General features: G+C 45.4%; 2 protein-coding genes across 2 annotated transcripts; both read right to left on the bottom strand.

Moving 5' to 3' along the window:
* Positions 1-4,656: 4,656 nt before the first annotated feature.
* On the bottom strand, positions 4,657-7,636 carry LOC147902949 (uncharacterized). The gene is made up of 4 exons (XM_087373972.1): positions 7,388-7,636; positions 7,102-7,146; positions 5,313-6,020; positions 4,657-4,803 (listed from the first exon to the last, which is right to left on the bottom strand). Exons 1-4 carry the CDS (start codon positions 7,613-7,615, stop codon positions 4,657-4,659), a joined length of 1,128 nt encoding a protein of 375 aa, XP_087230098.1. The 5' UTR covers positions 7,616-7,636.
* Positions 7,637-9,927: 2,291 nt separating this feature from the next.
* On the bottom strand, positions 9,928-12,565 carry LOC147902948 (pentatricopeptide repeat-containing protein At4g18520, chloroplastic-like). Its single transcript, XM_087373971.1, has 5 exons — positions 10,999-12,565; positions 10,583-10,902; positions 10,362-10,498; positions 10,129-10,238; positions 9,928-10,061 (listed from the first exon to the last, which is right to left on the bottom strand). The coding sequence occupies exons 1-5, from the start codon at positions 12,563-12,565 to the stop codon at positions 9,928-9,930; spliced, it is 2,268 nt and encodes a 755-aa protein (XP_087230097.1).
* Between the last annotated feature and the right edge of the window lie 7,633 nt (positions 12,566-20,198).

Here is a 20,198-nt window from a genome sequence, read left to right as displayed (position 1 = left end):
TTCATACATCTAGAAATTTTCATTGCCATCCAAAGACATCCAAATCCACAAGACAAAAAGACTTGCTAGAAGAAAAACAAACCTTGCTACTTTGGCTCTCCTCATCCCACTATGCGCAAAACAAAATTTTGCTTCCACTAAGCGAGCAATGGTTTCAATTGCATGCAAAAGAAACTTTAAGCATGTTTGTTCATTGCTTGCACAATCGTTGTCCTTGTTGTTGACCTTGAAAACTTCTTTCACGAGCTTGTAATGACAAAGATGAGCACATTCTTGCCTTGTGTGCAAGGATGTACAAGCTATAATTTTCTTGGAAAGACATGAGAAAGAAATCCTAAATACATATACACAAGTAATTTCAAAATGACCTTATCAAAAGTATGGTGGGGAGATAATATTGATGTGCAATTCATTTTGAGACCGCATGGAGCCACATCATATTGCACTTCATTCATGATAAAAGTCAACAAGGCCACAATTAGAGAAGTCAAGCACACATTGTCCCAATGTATGCAAAGCAATGCTCCTACCAATGGGCATGTGCACAATGCAATTTTGAACACACACATAAATACACCACAAGCATCATACTTGTCCTTATCCTTTCCTCTTACGAGTAGCACTAGAGAAGTTTATCACATACTTGTTTTTGTCCTTGCCTCTTCCAAGTAGCAATAGAGAATTTTATCACATAAACACAAGCCCATCAGATGAGCGTATGTTGTTCATAAAGCATAGCGCCCAACTAGAGAAGATGGATCCACTAAGCATATATATTTTTTTATTTGATATAATAGAAAGTACATGAAGCAAAGATCCCATCTTCAAGGCACGTACTTGGCATCATTCACTAGTGTGTACACAAGCACCTAGCTTGAACGAAAGGAGTGAAATCATGCTAGGATAATTCACTTCAATAAATATAGCAAGACAAGAGACCCAAATGGCATGATATCTACACACATGAGCGCCAAGTCATTGAAACCAACATACATATTTGGCCAGCCAAGCTTGGCTACCCAACCATCAAAGGGCTTGGGGAGGGCAAGACGTGGAGTCAGCAGGGCGCACGTGCCCGCGTGTGTGTGTGTGTGTAGATGCCTACCCATTGCCCGCTATCTTGAAACAAGGTGGGGATCTGCCTTTTGGAGTGACATTATAAGTATAAGTGTAAAGTTGCTCCTTCAGATAAATGTAAAAGGGAAACGATGGATGTAAATTCGAAGGAAAGGAAAAGAGAAAAAGCAAGTGAAGGTGAAGGAATATGGGGAAAGATCGATGAGTGAAAGAGAGGAGAGAAAAGAGGTGAAAGAGGTGTGTAATGGATGGATCATTAAATAAAAGTGGGGACGTGCCTATTTTGGCAAGAGTAATATTAAGGTGGTGTCATACAAGAGACAAAGAGAGCCTCTATTTTTAGAGAGAAATACCTAACAAAAGAAGATTTAGGATCTCCACAACAAAAGACAAGAACATTTAGAGCCTCCACAACCTTAAACCCTAAACACATTAGAAGCTTTTAAACTACTACTAATGCAACTTAAAGCTCGTACTAATCACAATTTGCATGGTCAAATTGATCAAATGAACTAACTTCAAAACTATGGACCTAAAAACCAAGACACTCCCTTAGGACCCTTGCAAGGGCCCAAAAACTTGCTTCCTATTAATTCAATGGGCGCCTCTTAGTGTGTAAACAACCTAAGATCAGGGAGTGGAAGCCCTAGCACTCTCCATGATTATAGTAATATAATTCCGAGAGATCTCAATGAGACCAATAACACAAATAGGATCATCACCACAACGATGATGGGAGAAGCACATGACTACCTTGTCAAAGTTATCAGGTTTTATCAGGTTATCAGCTACAGTTTGTCACAACGTGAGCAACAGCGAGTTGGCCCAGCTAGTAAGCTTTCGAAGAGCCACAAAGGATTGGTGACAACCATCATGGTTGGAGAATGATCAAAGCCAATTACCTTCAAGGAGTTGGACCATTTTGCTCCAAGAAGAGGATCAGATGAAGTATGGAGCTAATGGCGACAAGAAGGCCTTTGCAGTATCGGTATCAGGCAAGAATAACAATAAGGTTAGCCTGGACTAGATAAACCCAAGAAAAGGACCGATGGTGACTCTTTAGATGTGGAAGGGATCTTTGGAAGGTGGAGACAAGAAGAACTGCTTCTACTACATTAAGCCCTGGCACAGCACGTGATTGCAAATTGAAGAAGGCAACAAAACCTCAAAAGAATGAACCAAGGCAACGGTGGTAGAAACTGTTCCCCAAGCATCTCCAAGACGAGACTTGCGGCCAATGAGGTGACTGCGTGAAACATTGACTCAGCATTGGTGCATAGAAACCGATTCCTTGTGAAGGTGGAGGACATGTGTTGCTTTGATTTTCAAAGAGAGGACGAGCCCTGTCACCACTGAGGAGGATGAAATTTAAGTATGCCAGTTGAGTGGAGACTTCAGGAGCAGTGAAACAAAGACCGTTGTAGGTAGAAATGATGGACAACATTACACTTTGGATGTCTGACTCGCTGCAAAGGCACGGTGCAGCTTTGAAGTATCTGAATGTGTTGGAGTTCTCAACAAGGAAAATGAAGGTTATAGACCAGCCGAATGGAGTAGCTTCACTGTAAAGGCATGTGAAGCGATTGCTTCATGACTATAAGGGTTCACGTCATGGACTTCTTGAAGACTACAATGCTGACAATATCAATTGTCAAAGAGGTTACTCGATGATATCCAGTTACAGGATATTGAAGATTCACATGGCAAATTCAATCGAGACTTCATATAATACTAGTGGTGGAGAGGACAAGTACCTTGAAAGGGTTAGGGTCTGAACCTGAGGTTTTCTCATAGGAAGCAATGATCCGGAGACAGCTAGTTGCTAAGTTCTCAATCGAGACTTCATATAATACTAGTGGTGGAGAGGACAAGTGAACCTGAGGTTTTCTCATAGGAAGCAATGATCCGGAGACAGCTAGTTGCTGAGTTCTAATGGAGCCTTGATGGAGAGGATTGACGTGGACCAGCACTAGGGTCTCTCTACACAAGGATCAACTTGGAGCGTTATGGAGATATCAAGCACATGGTCACTACTACGTGGAGGGCAACATGATGGATGTGTTACCCAATTTCGCTCAAATAGAGCATAAACAATGCAGCAAGGGACATGCACCACACCAGAGCAAAACCTGGAGTATGAGATACGGGGGTTTGGACCAGATTTGAAGGCTGCCTTTGACGCATTCCTAAGCACTCTTCCCAAGGAGCACATGGACCACATTCTTCGAGGGGAGGTTTGCGGCCCACATTGGCCGTCAAGATGGGTGTTTTTGAATGAGGGTCAATTCCCCACATGTAAGCCCCCCATATGAGGAGAGGCAAGGGACACCTGTAGAAAGGTAGGGGGATTGGTGAAGGAGAAATTGGCTGCCACATGGGCAGCACATTGGCTGTGATGTGGGGAGCATGAACACATCCTTGAGGTAGTTTATGGTCCAGCTAGAAGAGCAAGTGTCCATAGGACAGCAACCCTTTGACCACAAATGCGCCCCTTGTATAGGGCAGGTAGGCTGCCCCTTTTGTGGGGCAGATAGAACAGCAGCCGCACCTGCACATTAGTATATAGGCGAGGGAAGTCTGCCATTCCTGGTTGGCCCAGTCAAGGCAATCATTGGACTGCAGCAGATATGGTTGACAGAGCTGGGATCTGTCGGAATTCAGGTCAGCCAGATCAAGAGCCCTACATAAATGTTAGAAGTCACTGACTTCACCTGTGAGGGCTCCCATATGAGGACATCAGATTCAGATGACAGTAGGGGCTAGGGGTGCCTGGACCATGAGTATGCGCAGCACCCTGAATAGTTGTGGCATGGATCTACTCCATGGTTGGGTGCAGGAACAGATCGCAGCAAGCAGGAGCAGCCTGTGTGGCAGCAAAGGGGTGTGGCAGGACAGCCCCAGGAGCAGCAGCAAAAGAGCAGCCCAGCATTGCAATGCCCAAGCATTCTCATTGGCCCAAACAGTCTGACAGCCACGGGATTGGTTGTGACAGTCTGCAAAACCTGCCTTGAGCCTCATTAAATGAGACTTTGGAGAAAGGCAAGAGCTCATGGGGCTGCAATTTTACAAGTGCTGGGTGGGCAGAGGGCTGCCAACATTTCCAGCAGTGGGAGCAGCGCAGGGAAGCCCTCTTATCAGCCTGGCCAGGGGCTGGTTGCCTGGGTATCACCTTGGCCAGGGGCTGGTTGGCCCAGCCAACCAACCAATTGGTAGTCGGCTGTCAGTCGGCTTCCAGGTCGGTCAAACAGGGGGCTACCAGGCCCCTTGTAAATACCTCCACTTCCCCCCTCTGTTCCTCATCAAATCCTTCACTGAAGCCCTCTACAAGCAGCGTGACTTGAATTCTTCCGAGGGGAGTTTTCAGCAAAGATCTCAGCAGTGGTTTGCCTCAGCCTTTGGCTGGTTGTTTTGGTGCACAGTTGAGCTAGTTTGCCCACATCCTGTGGAAGAATAAACTCTCTCTCTCTCTCTCTCTCTCTCTCTACTGTTCAAGTCTATAAGTGAGGTTGCATCATTGAGTGTTTGGATAGAGCTATTCCTTTCTAGTCCATGTTACTTGTTGTTGCTGGCCTGCCTGGCTTACCCCCAAGGATTCAAAGCCCTCTGTTTTCTGACAATAAAGCCCCATTGGGGAGGCAGAAGTATACAATTCAAGCCAACAGTCATTCCGAGAGATGCAGGTTCATAGTTACTAGGGAACGTGAACGGCAACGGAATGTCGACCCCCTGGGGAACGGGAACGGCCAAATCCTAGGGAACGTGAACGGGAAGGGAACGCCACATCACCATACCCATAAAAAACATACTATTCTATACATTAGAAAGCTTAAACTTAGAATCCAAGACTCAAAAACATTGCAATTGCTTTTGGAGTAAGCCTTAAGGACTCAAGACTCGGGACATAGTTCACGAATAATCATTGATAAATCATTATAGCTTGCCAATGGCATACAAAAGCAAAGTCCATCAGAGACAAGGCACAAACATATGAGATTATCTTGAGTCTTGGAATCTTGAATTGGGTATAAGAAAAGGAGAGTGACACCTCCTACTATTGAGGCTCCTAGAACTTAAAAAACTAGCTGCCACATGCATGATCCACTCAACACTGTCAATGATCAATCTAAATCTGCAGCATTGTGGTTGCTGCCCTCTTCCTCCTCTTCATCATCTCCATCATCTGGATGATCTCCATCTTCTTGGTCATCTCCAACATCATCCATGGATGCACCCACCATAGGAACGATTTGCTGGCATGTTGCCTTACCATTCTTCTCCTGCCATCCAATGAATTCCTCACGGCTGTACCCAGCATTCATCTTTTGAAGCAAACGTAAGTTTGCATGCACAAACACCAGGTCACTTGCCTTTTGTGTCCCAAGTCTGTTCCTCTTCTTTGATGCAATGTGCCCAAAGCTACTCCACCAGCGCTCACAAGGAGAGGAACTTGCTCCTTGACTCAAAATGCGGATAGCCAAGTTCTGCAACAAAGGTGTATCAGCCCCATAATCCTCCCACCATAGAGCAGACCCCACAATATACCTGCCCCTTTGTGCATCCTCAGAGCCACACATTCCATATTTCTTCCTATAAAAAGCCAACTCATCCTTTACTTGCCTTCGCTCTTGTGCATCTGGTACCATTTGCTTCAGTATCTCCTCCCATCCTCGCATCACTTCCTTATCCGACTCTTGCTTGTTACCTTGAAATTCAGGATCCAAGACATAAGCTGTAGCATGCAAGGGTGAATGATAGGAGTTCCACCGCTCCACTGCCAAGTCTACTAATTCTTGCTTCCTATCAGGATTAGTCACCACCTCCTTCACATTTTCAATCATTTTGTCCATCCCCTCATAAACTTTGCCAATGCATGGCTCATCACTATCCATAAGCCTCATTAAAAGGATGATGGGCTTCACTATTTTCACCATATGATTGACATCCTCCCAATAGGAATCAGATAAGCATAAAGACTTGCATTCCAAGGCATTTGCACTCTTTTATTCCTTCCATGCCTTGTTAGAAAATACCCAACAGAGGGTACGCACAGCGGAAGACTTATAGTAATGCCCAGGAGCTCACACAGTGTGCGGTGTGGGTGTGGAATCACAAACTTCTTTACTTATGTGCATAAAATAGGTGTGCAGACTCATCAATAGACAATGAACCAACCAGATAGAGAAACCACCAAGATATATATTTTCGTCCAAAACTATGGACACAATACAAGAGAGAGATCCAGAGTCCCACCAACGGTGTGGTCCTCTGATCTTACCACAAGGTCTTTCTCCTATCTGTTGGCTATCTCTAGACTCGAGCCCGCGTGCTCCACCTCGAGCGTCTGTAGACTTTCCGTCCAGTGTGTTGTTCTCCACCTTACTGCCTGTGAATCAGCCTAGGTGGGCAGCCCCTGCCAAGCTTTGTCTGCAGCACACAGGTCCCTGTTCCACTGCTCCAACCTGCTTGTGAATTGCTGCTCCAGAAGTTATGATGATCTCAGCACCTTGCTGCCCTAGAAGACAGCCAAGGTCCAGCCTCTTCCTGGCAAAGTCTGCAGCACTTGTTGCACTCTCTCACCTCCTGTAGATAGGCCCAGAGAGTAGCCTCCCTGCTGCTCCTTTCTGCCCTGGAACTGCTGGCTATGCTGGATGAGAAATGAGGCCACAAGCCTCTCCTTTTATAGGCCCCAAGGGCCCCGTGAACTAACCGACCAGCCAGCCCTAAATGGGCCGACTGGCTGGTCTGTTTGGGCCGACCAGTCTGCCCCAAAACAGCCCTTTAAGGGCTCACAAAACTAGGGCCCTTTGGCCCACACTTCTAGGGCTTTTGGCCGTCCAATCAAGGCAAGGGCCCAGGCCTGGCCCAACCAGCCTCTCTCCTGGCCGACCCATGTGCTGGTCTGTCCCGCCTCTGCTGCGCCACTCTGATCTGCCCCGTATCTTTCTTCATGCAGGCGCCTTCCTGCTGCAGCATCCTTGCCTCCTGCCAGGCCTTCACCAGCCCCCTACAGCCACGTATGCATACCGTACCCTTCCGTACTGCTGCGCCGTCTGTCCTTGCTGGAAATCCCTGCGTAATCAGGCTGCTGCAGGTCCCTGATGTCCACGTGTCTGCCCTGTACATCAGGAGCTCCACGACTTGCCAGGTACCCTTCTTGCTTTGTGTGAGGTGCTGCCCATGTGGCAGTTCCCCTCCCTTTCTCTTCTCTGGGCATCTTCTGCCCTAGGTCTCCCTCCCCCACGCTCTCCTCATTTGGGGGCTTACAGATGGGGAGGTGACCATTCCAACACGCCTCCTATTCATTACACACAACAAGTTGCCTTAGAGCATTTTTTACCTCTAGAAGACGCTCCAACATGATGAAGTTGTATGCAAAACGTGTCTCTGAATACTTCAAGAGGTCTTTGGAGGCAAGCTTACACTGAATGTAGTGGTGTTGTGTGATAAAACCAATAATATCCTTTGCAAAATCAATTATTGGATGAACCCAAGCAAGCTTCCCTATGTCCTTCAGCAAGTTATTCAAGCAATGTGCCATGCAAGCACTAAAAGTGAGCTTAGGATAATGTGCCTCCCAAATGTGACCTTACTGGAAGTGGCAACTGAAATAGAAGGCATTGCTGAGACTGGAATACTCGTAGACACTGCACTTCCAACAGGCATAAAAGCTCGAGCACCATGCTTAGATGCATTTGCCAATGCTTTTAAGCGTAAAAGAACATATTCTGGCATTGAAGGACATATGCTAATGCCTTTATTCTGCTCTCCTAACAAGTGAGCTTTCACTCTCACTGAACTGCCAGTCTTTGGCTGGCCACAATAGCGACATGTCCATTTTCGTGAACCTCCTGCAAGCACCTCCTCGGGATTTAGAAGGTCCATTTCCTTCCACCAAGGGGATTGGGCATCAGCGCGTGGAGGAGCCATGAGAATTCAAACTTCAAAGTTGATTGTTGTAACTTGTTTGCTGCCCTCACAGTTCACTGTTAAAGCAACAAATTGAAATCCCATCAATATCAACTTGGTACATTGCACAATAGGCAAATATATGATGCATTGACAGATTATACATGCAATTCATTATGACCAAACTGTGCAACTTGCACACAGCATTAGCACTATGCATATGTATATAATTTTTGTAGTAATGTACCTGCAGGCTGCTTCACTGAGGCTTGAGCACCTCCTGAGTCTTAACTCCTCACTCTGCTCAGCTTCTGGAATTTGAATGTAGAGTCAACGTAGAGTCTCAACGTAGAGTCCACAGTCAATGCTTCAGCCTTCTCTAGCTCAAGCCTCAACGCCAAGTTCTAATTGGTCGTTGAGCACAACAGTCTATTGCCAACAGTTCGTAGAAGCTAGTGTAGCTGCCAAGGCCCAGCCTCCAGCGACAAGCTAGAACTCTTCTTTTGTGCAGCCTTCACCTGTGCATGTAGTCGGAAGATGGGCGTTAGCGTAGCTGTCTGTCTTGTGCCGTTACCTGTGTGTGTTGGAACGCTTGCATGCAGTAGGCTAACTGTGCGTAGGCTAGCTGTAGCATAGGCTGTAGCGTATGCTGCGCGATGGTAGCATAGGCTAGCATAGCTTGATAGGCTATAGCGTTAGCAAGCTGCTAGGTATAGGCTAGGCGTTGCATGAAGCCTTGCAAGTTGAAGCAAGCTTGCAAGCGGTGAACATGCAAAGCATGGAGGTCGACTGCAAGCGGGGAACACACACAGCAGCGAATTGCGTCGATTAGATTAGGATTATATAATTTGTCCCAAATCTTTACCTGCATGAAGGAAACGGCTTAGGGAACATTCCCTAGACGTTCCACAAGGGATATGGAACGTTCCATAGCCGTTCCAGAGGCCAGACGTTCCACAGACGTTCTCTTCAAGCTGAGTGAAGAGAACGCCGTTCCAATGTTCCATAGCTATGGAACGGCGTTCCCTGGCAACTATGTGCGACAGCAGCAGACTACAACAAAGGCACCAGTAAACACACAGCATTCAAGTGGGTCTTCACTTGGGTGTAGAGCTCAATATTGGAACAGAACGAAGCCGTTTTGGCGACCCTCCCAAAGCCACTCAAGGCCTCACTTGGAGGCATGCAGCATGATAGAGCAAGAGTATTGGGCAACACTAGGCTGCAAGTTTACCTTTGGTATTCACCTTTGGTCCTATTTTGTGGACTGACTGATTACATTTTGGTTGCAATATCTTGTTCTGTGTCTCCAGATCTGAGCATTAAGTTTTTCCATACATTCTTTTGCACATACATGGAGTTGGATTCATATCAGTAAGTAATCTTGGGGGATAATAATCTATGTTTTCCGATGCACATAGTGGTTTGGGCTTGGCCTAGCAAGAAAGGCCCATTCACTTTAATCTCTTAATGCTGCAACGCTTTCAAGTTTAGAAAAATATCCAATCAATAGCCTAGTAGGGAGAGTAGTCTCAGCCTAGTAGGGAATAGTCTCGTTTACATCCCATGCTGTGTCATATTTCTTTATTTCAGTATTTCTTAATCCTATCTCATGGATGCTAGGAGGTTTGAAGTTTGTCAATTTCAATTGTGAATATGACATTGATAGTAAACCGTAAGGTTTCTGGTGATACAATTCAGTGTTATTCAAGGGTGGATCGAAGTCCAAGAGCAATGCAGTGACCAAGCATGTGTACTTGCTCATCAAAACCAAGGGATGGGAACTGATCATGATTCCAAAGGAGGGAGAGACACTCAGTGGTTGGAGGCATGTAGTCTGGGGTGGTTGCAAGCCTAGAAATCTTTGCAACGCATATGATGTGTTGCTAACAATGAAGTTCAAGCACCACACTATTCGCCTCAATACATCTGGAACCTGGCATTTTATTCGTTGCCGTTGTAAATCATTGCCTTTCTCGCCTTCATTACATTATAAGATCTACCTGCATCAGCGTGGATGTCTGCTAGCAGTAGATATGGTGAAGGATTCGTTGGATTCGCCTCAATACATCTGGAACCTGGCATTTTATTCGTTGCCGTTGTGAATCATTGCCTTTCTCGCCTTCATTACATTATGAGATCTACCTGCATCAGCGTGGATGTCTGCTAGCAGTAGATATGGTGAAGGATTCGTTGGATCCAGCTCAAAAACAAAATTTGCAGCATGGATAGCCCGCTCCACGTCACCGTGAATCCTGCATGATGAAAGCAAACTTAACCATGCTGGAGCAAGCTGTTCAAATGGCATGCTTATGATGAGGTCCTCTGCCTCTTCCAATAGCCCTCCTCGCCCAAGAAGATCAATCATGCATACATACTGCTCTACAGAGGGCGTTATTCTATGGTCTCTATTCATAGAGGCAAAGTATTGCCTCCCATCAGCAACCAAACCTGTATGACAGCATGCATTGAGCACACACATAAAGGTGGCCTGGTCTGGCTTAACACCTTCAGCCTGCATTTCACCAAATAGATGTAAGGTCCCCTTGCCATGCCCATTCTGGGCACATGCTACCATCATGGCATTCCAGGAGATCACATCCCGGCATGGCATCTCTGCAAACACTGCCCTTGCATCATCCAAGCTTCCACACTTTCCATACATATTGATAAGGGCATTCCACACAGCAACATCCCACTTCAATCCAATGCTGTCAAGTGTAGTATGGACCGCTCGACCCTCTTCCAAGGCTGCCAAACTGGCACATGCATCCAGAATGCAGAGGAAAGTGATCTTGTCTGGCCTGATGCCTTCTGCCTGCAAGTGACAAAACAGTTGAAGGGCCTCCTTGCTGTGCCCATTCTGGGAACACACCACCATCATGGCATTCCAGGAAACCAGATTGTGCACTGGCATCTCTGCAAACACAGCCCTTGCATCATCCAGGCTCCCACACTTCCCATACATATTGATGAGGGCATTCCACACAACAAGACCCAAATCCCATCCATTGCCAGAAGCGTTAGTGTGGATCTGACGACCGTCTTCTAGGGCTGCCAAGCTTGCACACGCATCCAACACACTGATCAAGGTGATCATGTCTGTCTTGAAGCCTTCTGTGTGCATTTCATCAAACAGCTGTAGGGCCTCCTTGCCATGCTCATTCTGGGCACATGCTGCCATCATGGCGTTCCAGGAGGCCACATCCCTCAATGCCATCTCTGCAAACACAGCCCTGGCATCATCCAGGCTGCTGCAATTGCCATACATATTGACGAGGGCTGTTCCCACAATGACATCCGATTCCCATCCATTGCCACTCACCGTAGCATGGATTTCTTGACCCTCTTCCAGGGCTCCCATATTAGCACACATGTCCAAAACACAGATGAAGATGACCTTGTCTGGCTCAAAACCTTCAGTGTGCATTTGACGAAACAATTGCAGGGCATCCTCTCCATACCCACTCTGGGCACAAGCCGCCATCATGGCACTCCAAGAGACCACATTTGGTAGTGATATTTCTGCAAATATAGCCGTTGCATCATCCAGGTTCCCGCATTTGCCATACAATTTGATGAGGGCTGTCCCTGCAACGACATCCGATTCCCAGCCATTACCAGCAACAAGAGCATGGATCTGTTGACCCAATTCTATAGCTGGCACACTGGCACAAGCATCCAAAACGCAGATGAAGGTGCTCTTATCTGGCATGCAGCCTTCTGCCTCCATTTGATCAAACAATTGTAGGGCCTCCTTGCAGTGCCCATTCTGGGTATAAGCTGTCATCATGGAACTCCAAGAGATGACATCCCGCAGTGGCATCTCTGCAAACACAGCCCTCGCATCATCCACACTACCACACTTGCCATACATATTGACTAGGGCTGTGCCAACAATGACATCCAACTCCCATCCATTGCCAGTAAAATTTAAATGGATCTCTCGACCCTCTTCTAGGGCTGGCAACCTCGCACATGCGTCCAAGACGGAAATGAAGGTGATGTCGTCAGGTTCAAAGCCTTCGGCCTGCATTAAACCAAACAGTTGTAGAGCCTCCTCTGAGTGCCCGTTCTGGGCACACGCAGAAATCATAATAGTCCAAGAGTACAAATTCCGATAGACTATCCTATCAAATACAGCACGGGCATACTCCAGCTTCCCACACTTGCTGTACATCTGAACGAGAAGGTTACTCAAAAATCTATTACCTGTCAGCCCACGCCTGGCCATGTGTTCATGCACACGTTCACCCTCCGACAGGGTGGTGCAACGCCTCAAAAACGACGCATATGTAGCCACATCTGTCTCCGGACCCAGGTCCATATTCAAGCTTTGATGATGGCAATCTTTATTCCTCACAGGAAAGTGGCCATCTACCGCATACGCATGGCTCGTCTTTGAGGTCCCTAGCTTGTTTAGCACCTCTTCTTCAACTTTGGACCCCTCCCACCCAGCATGTAGCTTGGTGGTTATCCAACTCATATAGGGGACAGGCAACGATCCCAGAGTCTTGCCCTTGTGCTTACCAAAGTCTATTTCCGTGTCCCTAGCCTGAAGGCAGTTGTACATGTGCAACATACTGCGTCGTGTGCTCCAATCGCAACACAAAGCATGCCCAATACCCGGAGAGGAATATAGCGCAATGATTAAGACTCCGAACGGCCCCCAAATTCCAATTAGCAGCAGCTATCTCATGGTTAAGGAGCCTATCATTATATGTTTTGAATCTTAACAGAGAGGGAATTCGTGTCGAATTAATCTCCTTCGAGTGGTAGCCTACATTTAAAGTGGCTTGTTACTAGCTGCTGAACTTTGAAGTCATCATGAGGTACCTGACAAATGCATATAAAATCATTGTCTTTGTCACGAGACTCACCTGCCTTCTGAGAGTAAGAAAGTCTCCCAGGAAAAAGGAAGTATAGGGGAATCTGCCGGGGAGGCCTTTTCCAGCCAATGGCATCATCAGGAAAAAGAAGGTATGCCAGCGGTAGATGAGAGTAGCGGAAGGAGCGCCGTTGAGGAGCCGTTGCTCCCCGTCAGTTCCACCTCACATGCAAGCTTCCTTCCCTAAGCTCCAGCTCTGTCTGTTTTATTTCCCCCCCTTCCCTTCCGCACAGGCTCTCCGTCTCCCTAAAGGAGGGCCACCTCACCATGGGTGAGGCAGGCCCTTCCACAGAGATGGTGGAAGACTCCCCTGCATCACGCCATCCAGCAGTTTTTCCCCCTCGCCTCGACTTGGAGCACGAAGCCTTCCAAGGTCAGGAACTGCAAGGAAACGACCATCTCCTTCAAAGCCATACAGACCGACTATCTCAGCTCGAGACGCTAGCCCGAACCAATACGACGGTAGCCCTGGATTTTCAGAATAATAGGATGTTTGGAACCTCCCTCGGATTTCCTCGCATGCCTGGGGAACCTTCCTTTCCTCCGCTAACGGGGAACCCTGTGTTCCAACCCTTTTCAGTCCCTTTGAGACCCTTCTTTAATTCCCAGCCCCCGCACAATGATAGCGTCCGCTTCAACAGCCCGGCATTTGGGAGCTTCAGGACTCCATTCCCTCCCCAGGCCCCCTTCTTGGGTGAAAGCCCTCCAATTCTTTCCACGAGAGATGGCTTTTCTGCTGGGAATCTCCAAGCGGACATGTACTCTTCTGCAGAAATCTCCCAAGCTCAAGGCAAATATACAACCAGCAATCAAGCCTCAGGTGAGAACAGCGAACTTGCAGCATCGAAGGGAGGTATGGCTTCTGTTCAAATCCCTTCCAACCTTCTTTTCAGCTGGTCCAAAATGTATCAGGAACGTGCGTTGGTTGGTCTATGCCATGGCCCTCGTCCTCCCGCGGAAGTCCTTCGTCAGTGGACTCGACAAAATTGGATTCTTAGAGGAAACAAGGTATTATCTACACAGTATCTGCCTAATAATTTTTTCCTCTTTCTATTTGAGAGTCAAGAAGCAGCGTTGAATGTGTTGGGGGGGGGACAGTGGATGGTTCGCAATTCCCCTTTGTCTCTGTTTAAATGGAACGAAGATTTTGACCCTATGGGCCCAAAACCCACCCGAATGCCGGTTTGGGTAGAATTACCTAATTTGCCTGCTCATCTCGTCCCTATACTGAAATTAATAGTTGAACCTCTAGGGAAATTACTAGGCCAACGCCCTTTCACAGACATCAACCCGAGATGGCACCCGCAGGTGCTCATTGAGATGGAAGTGATGGGTCCTATGCCCGAATTCATATTGATTAAGGATTCAGAAGGAAACATAGTCAGAAAACAGGAAATCTCTTACAAAAATCTTCCTAATGCTTGCTTTAAGTGTATGCGTACTGGTCATTTTGTAAGAGACTGCCCAGAGACAATAAAAAAGTCTGCTACTGACTCTCAGCTTGCCCCCGTCCAAGGGCAGAAGAATGAGCCTGATAGTGATGGTTTCCAGACCGTTTCTAAGAAAAATAAACTCTCAAAAACTGTTGTCCACAATAAGGTGAAGAGTAGAAACTTTAATAAGTTCTCTCCTCTCCTCGTTGACCTGACTGAACCAGCTCTAATTGTTTCCCAGCCACATGAAAAGGAATCTAAAGATGCTGGTAAAAATAATGTAGAACTGACAGGGGAAGAAGACATAAAATCCTCCACAGATGACATGGGAGAAGACGATTTTGTTGATGACACTCAGTTCAACGTAGACCAACAATTATCTCGGGAGCTAAATGAATATGATCTGAATCAGCCAATCATGGAGGAAGACAACTCTCTCTCGCAGGCTGAAGAAGAAACTCTGCCAGGTAGGAACCTCCAACCTCCTCTAGAAAAGTCACCCAAGGTTCAAGGTAAGCCCCAACACCTCAATGCTAAACGCAGGCTCTCCAAAGTGGGTACTAGCCAGGAAATCCCCCACCAATCTATAGGGAAGAAAGGTTCTCAAGCTAGGAAACAGAAAAATTAACTCGAAATGAAACAAGCCATAAGAGCCATCTCATTTAACACCCAAGGATTAACAGATTCAGACAGACCGAGGGTCTTTAAGAAGTGGATGAGTGACAACAATATTATTGCTGACTTTATTTGCTTGCAGGAATTAAAGGCTGTTGACAAGACTCTTGAGTACAATCTCAAAGCTGTGTCAACCTCCCACAGATGGTTCCACACTAACCACCCCCCAAGGAAGGGGGGAGCAGCCCTTGGAGTCCATGAGAAATGGGGGTCATCAATCACTAACATTTTCTATGATGATTCTCACAGGTGGGTAGCGGTAGAGATACAAGCCGAGGAGACCTTTGTGGTGGCCTCTGTGTATGCTTGGGGTCCTGCTAGCTCTCGGCCCTCCCTCTGGACCTCCCTCTCTTTTTTTCAATTTCCGGTTATTTTGCTTGGTGACTTTAATATGGTAGAGTCTAGCATTGATAGATATTTTAGGAAGGGTGTTGTTATAAGTGGTAGGGAGAAGAGAGAGTGGAATAAATGTAAAGACAGCCATGCCCTGGTCGATGCCTCGTCCTCTAATGATTTCACCTGGGATAATTCTCAGAAAGGAAAGGATCATAGGAAGGCTAGATTGGATCGGGCTTATGTCTCCTCAGGTCTCCTTCATTCGTTCAACAGCTCTCAGGTCAAGGTCTTCAAAGACATTTGTCTTTCAGATCACAAACCTATTTTGCTTAGTCTCTCCAACTCCAATTTTAATATCAAGTCTGGGTGGTTTCATGTGGATCAGGACCTCTTTCACCTCCCCCTTGTCAAGGATCAGATTGAGAAGATTTGGTCCTCCTATTTTGAAGGTCCCTCTTCTCCCTCCCGTGCTTGGGCTTGTGCTGTGAAATCAACCCAACAGTTCCTTAGAGAGACTAAAAGATCTGTCCAACAAATCAGGCAGCTCAGGAGGAAAGCCAAGTATGACTCCCTCAAAACCCTTGAAACTAGTATGCTTGCTGGAAATCGAGTAGCCCTCTCTGACATCCTTCAAGCCAAGGCTGATCTCAAAAGGGAAGAGCTTATTGAGGGCAACCAAATTAAGAAGTACACTAGGAATTGGTGGGCTGGTAAAGCCGATAGACCCTCGAAGGAAATGTTTCGGACCCTTAAACAGAAGTCTAGAAGAGACCTCCTTCCCCTTATGCAGAAAAAAGATGGTCTCTTCATCTCTTCCCAAGAGGAGAATAAAGAGTACATAAGAAGCTATTTCTCTGAAATTTTCAGTAGGGATCCTTGTTACTCTACTGAGAAGACCAGGGCTCGAGCTACTATAGCTCGTTGTAGAAAAGCTGTTGTCCCAGAGGAGCTGAACTACATTCTCAACCAGGACCTCTCCGAAACTGAAATTAAGTACACCATTGACCAGCTAAAAAAAGGCAAAAGTCCGGGCCCTGATGGCCTTCCGAACGAATTCTTCCAAACCTTTCGGGACTGTATTACTTCTCCCCTATTGATGGTGTGGAACGAATCCCTCAGGTTTGGCTCTCTCCCACTTTCTGTTAACGAGGGAGTTATCAAGCTTATTCATAAAAGAGAAGAAAAACACCTTCTTAATAACTGGAGACCAATTACATGTCTTAACACTGCTTACAAGATATATGCCAAAGCCTTTGCTCTGAGACTCTCCAACCACTTAAACTCCTGGATCCGAAAGGAACAGAAGGGATTTATCAAGGGAAGGTACATTCTTGATGCTATCATTAGCATGTGGGAGGGTATTGAGCATGCCCAGTCTACCAACCAAGACTTTATGTTCTTTAAGATTGACTTTGACAAGGCTTATGATAGGTTGGACTGGGATTTTGTCTTTCAATCCCTTCATGACATGGGCTTGGGAAGAAAATTTATTAAATTTGTCATGGTTCTATTTGGCAATGCAAGATCTAGAGTTGCCATTAATGGTTCTTTGTCTGACCCCTTCCCTCTCAAGAGATCCATTAGGCAGGGCTGCCCTTTAGCCCCCCTCCTCTTTGCCATCTCTGCTGATGCCCTTGGTTGGCTTGTCCAGGATAAGATGGAACAAGGCGCCCTAAAAGGAATTGCCATTCCCAATAGCCCCTCTGACCTCTGCCTGCAACTTTTTGCTGATGATACCAATGCTCTCATCCATAACGATGACCAATCAATCTCCTCTTTCTGGGATTGTCTGGCCACTTTCTGTTTGGCCAGTGGCAGCCAAGTTAACCATTCCAAGACTGGAATCAAGACTATGAACAAACTCCCCCCTGACTGGCTCCTGCAACAAGGTTGCAAAATGATTAGGGATGGTGATATTTTTAGACTCCTTGGTATCCCGATGGGATTTGGTGTCTCCTTACACCAAAGATGGGAGTGGGTCCTTGACAAGCTGAAAGCCAAGCTCGACAAGTGGAAGGGGATGCAATTCAACATGGCCTCTAGAGTTTTGGTCCTCAAACACATAGTGATTCCTGCCACCATATATTTCCTCTCCTGTTGGAGGCCTTCTAATGCTGACCTAAAGTCCTTTGACAGATTATGCAGGAACTTCTTGTGGAGTGGAGACGGGAGCATCTACAAACTGCCCAAAGTGGCCTGGGAATTCTGCACCACTCCCAAAGAGAAGGGAGGTCTTGGGATCCCTAACCTTTGTGAGCTATCTGACAGAATGGCTGCTAAATGGGTCATTAGAAGTCTTCTCTCCCCTAATGACAACTGGTCCCTTCTGCTCCATAGGCACAACATGGACTTTAGACTTAAGGACTGCCCTACTTGGAAAAATTTGGACACTATCCCCCTCATCTGTAGCCCTCTCAAAATCATTCCGAAAGGCTCCCAGTTGGTGAAGGGGATTTGGAACTCTTGGAACAAGTTCAAAGAGCAACTTATCCTCAAAAGATACTCCAGTCATATCTGCTCATGGGCTCACTTGGACTCTGTTTGGTTCAGCACTCAACTTCAGAACTTCTTCTCTGGAGATCTGAAACATGCTTATAAACTGCACAAGAAGGGCATTCGGCTCTGGGGTCACATATGGGACTACGCTAATAGGAGATGGAAGGATAAAAGGAGTCTTAAAAGTCTATTCAAATTGTCTAACTCTGATTATCTTCTTGTGCAGGAAAGGATAGACCTTTGGGACTCCAGGCCAGCAAGGATCCACTTCAAAGGAGAATTCAAAATCCAATCTTTTAAATGGCATCAAGGGGGTCAGCTTCTCCCCCTCCCCTCTCTTCATAAATTGAATTCCAGTCTTCAATTTAAACTTAATAGACTTTGGAAAATCAATTGGAATGTAAAACAATGGGAATTTAGGTTCAGCAACTGCTGGAAAAGGGACATCAGCCCCAAAAAGTCTTGCCTACTTTGGTTAATCTTACATCATGCTGTGTGGACTTCCATGAGGGCTTTTAGGATAGGAAAGGGAGATGGTAAATGTTGCCGCTGCAAAACTGAAAATGAATCTCTCCAACATTTGTTTATGGGATGCAGCTTTAACATTCCCGCACTAAATTGGTTTAACAAACTCATGTCCTGCATCCATCCTTCTTCTATTTCAGTTAAGGAACTCCTTCTAGGAGAAATCTATGGATTGCCAACAACTCTTTGGAATAGTATTAGATCAGCTTACTTGTGGAATGTTTGGATCAGCCGTAATGAAATGCTCTTTCAAGGTACGCTTAAAGATATACTGCATCCTCTAATCCGTGACATTTTTAAGCAGATTGAAGACTCTTTCAAAGACGCGAGGATGAAGATGCAAGCCTTGAAGCAGAAGATGGAAGGCCACACGTACAAAGTACAAGATCCCAAGCTGGCTCAAATGGAGGAGAACCTAGCCAAACAAGAAGAAATCCTCGTAGCCCTGTCACTACTCAAAAATCAAATTTACTTGTTGTAGAATGTGCTAGCAAAATCCTCTTTAGAGGATAGACAGTAGCACCTCCCTTTTGAATAGGACTTTCCTTTGGTAATCCCCCCAGCATGTTGGGGTTGTTGACTCTGCCTCCGGGCAGCGCTGTAATCTTTCTCTTTTCTTTCAATTTAATATAATCGCAGCTTATCGAAAAAAAAAAAAAAAAAAAAAGGAAAAAGAAGGTATATTTAAGTATAGGGAAATGGGCCTTTCCAAGAAAGAAAGTGCCCGGCCAATGGTGAGCGCATGACGGTTGCAAGCCATTGGCCCGGCACTTTCCGACCCGAAAATGGCCGACCACGAGCCATTCCCCCACGTGGAGCATTCCAGGGAGGCAGCTGGAATTGTCTTATGAGAGTCTTGGAGGTACTTGCCGCCACGGGCTAGCCATATTCCTATTCTAAAAATGGCTTCATCCAACAGTTGAGATTTGATCTTAGCCGACCTCGGACCTTTACATATTAATTACCACAGGTGTGTGTCTTATCATCTTGGATCCTTTGAGAAAAATGAGCACGTCTCTCCACAATGATGTAAACTAGATCCGGGCAGGTAGCTGTATTGAGCTAGAATATATATAAATGAATTTAGTGCTATTTCGTAAAAATTGTTAAATAATAATTTCCATCTTGACTTGATTGTTAAAGTGAATTTAGAACTTAGATTTTATTATAGTAGTATTTTTTGAAATACACTATAATATTATTATAAGAGTAACAATAGATGAAAATTTATATAGTATACCTAAAAGTGGTTATTATTGGAATTGTTATAAATGGAGTTATATATCACTAAAAACATGACGTTTTTTAAAGCATTTTTTAATAACAGTTCATATATGAATTATTTTATGTGTATTGAAAAAAAGTAGTATTGCTTTGAAAATGGAAAAAAATGAGTAATATATGTTATGAATTAAGAGTCCTTGAAGAGTATGATTTAACTATAGTTTGAAATAGGAAGTCCTTTACATGTATTGAAAATGTGCTTCTACCTAAATATACTAGATTATGTCTCTATTTTTGAGAAAGTAAATTTTTTTTGTAGATGCTGGATTTCCACTGAGATTATTGTAGCCATATTTCGAGTTAGTTGTGTTGAGTTCTCTTATGTATTTCTCTTCGAGTGTATTCGCTTTGCTTTTAAAGTTTGTGGTGGCTAGGATTTCTGTTTTGAAGTTCGAGTGGAACGGTTTTTTACCTGTTAACATCATGTTTCAATTTTAATGGAGGATTGGTTTGGTGCTGTGCTATCCGTTTTTCAAGATTTCTAGTTTGTCCAATATATCTTTTTTCTGTAGCAATACATAGAATAGAATATATGTAATATGAGCCTTTTGTGTCTTTTTCTTTGTCTTCTTCGCGAT

This window comes from Dipteris shenzhenensis, chromosome 4, assembly GCF_047967505.1.
Source record: "Dipteris shenzhenensis isolate YYH24624 ecotype China chromosome 4, Dip_SZ_1.0, whole genome shotgun sequence".
Lineage (NCBI taxonomy): Eukaryota > Viridiplantae > Streptophyta > Polypodiopsida > Gleicheniales > Dipteridaceae > Dipteris > Dipteris shenzhenensis.
Note: the sequence above shows the minus strand (reverse complement) of the source record. Positions and strands in the feature narration are given on the sequence as shown.

Excerpts from the sequence above, each read along its gene's own strand:
- LOC147902949 (XM_087373972.1), bottom strand. The coding sequence starts at position 7,615 with ATGGCACATTGCTTGAATAACTTGCTGAAGGACATAGGGAAGCTTGCT. Across the intron at positions 7,147-7,387 it reads ATGCTCTAAGGCAACTTGTT|GGATTTCCAGCAAGGACAGA; the intron begins GTGTGTAATGAA and ends CTGATTACGCAG. Across the intron at positions 6,021-7,101 it reads CAGCAGTACGGAAGGGTACG|GATGTCAATCATATGGTGAA; the intron begins GTATGCATACGT and ends TCCTATTGGGAG.
- LOC147902948 (XM_087373971.1), bottom strand. The coding sequence starts at position 12,565 with ATGTTGCACATGTACAACTGCCTTCAGGCTAGGGACACGGAAATAGAC. Across the intron at positions 10,239-10,361 it reads ATAACGCCCTCTGTAGAGCA|GATTCACGGTGACGTGGAGC; the intron begins GTATGTATGCAT and ends TTCATCATGCAG. Across the intron at positions 10,062-10,128 it reads AGACATCCACGCTGATGCAG|GTTCCAGATGTATTGAGGCG; the intron begins GTAGATCTCATA and ends ATAAAATGCCAG.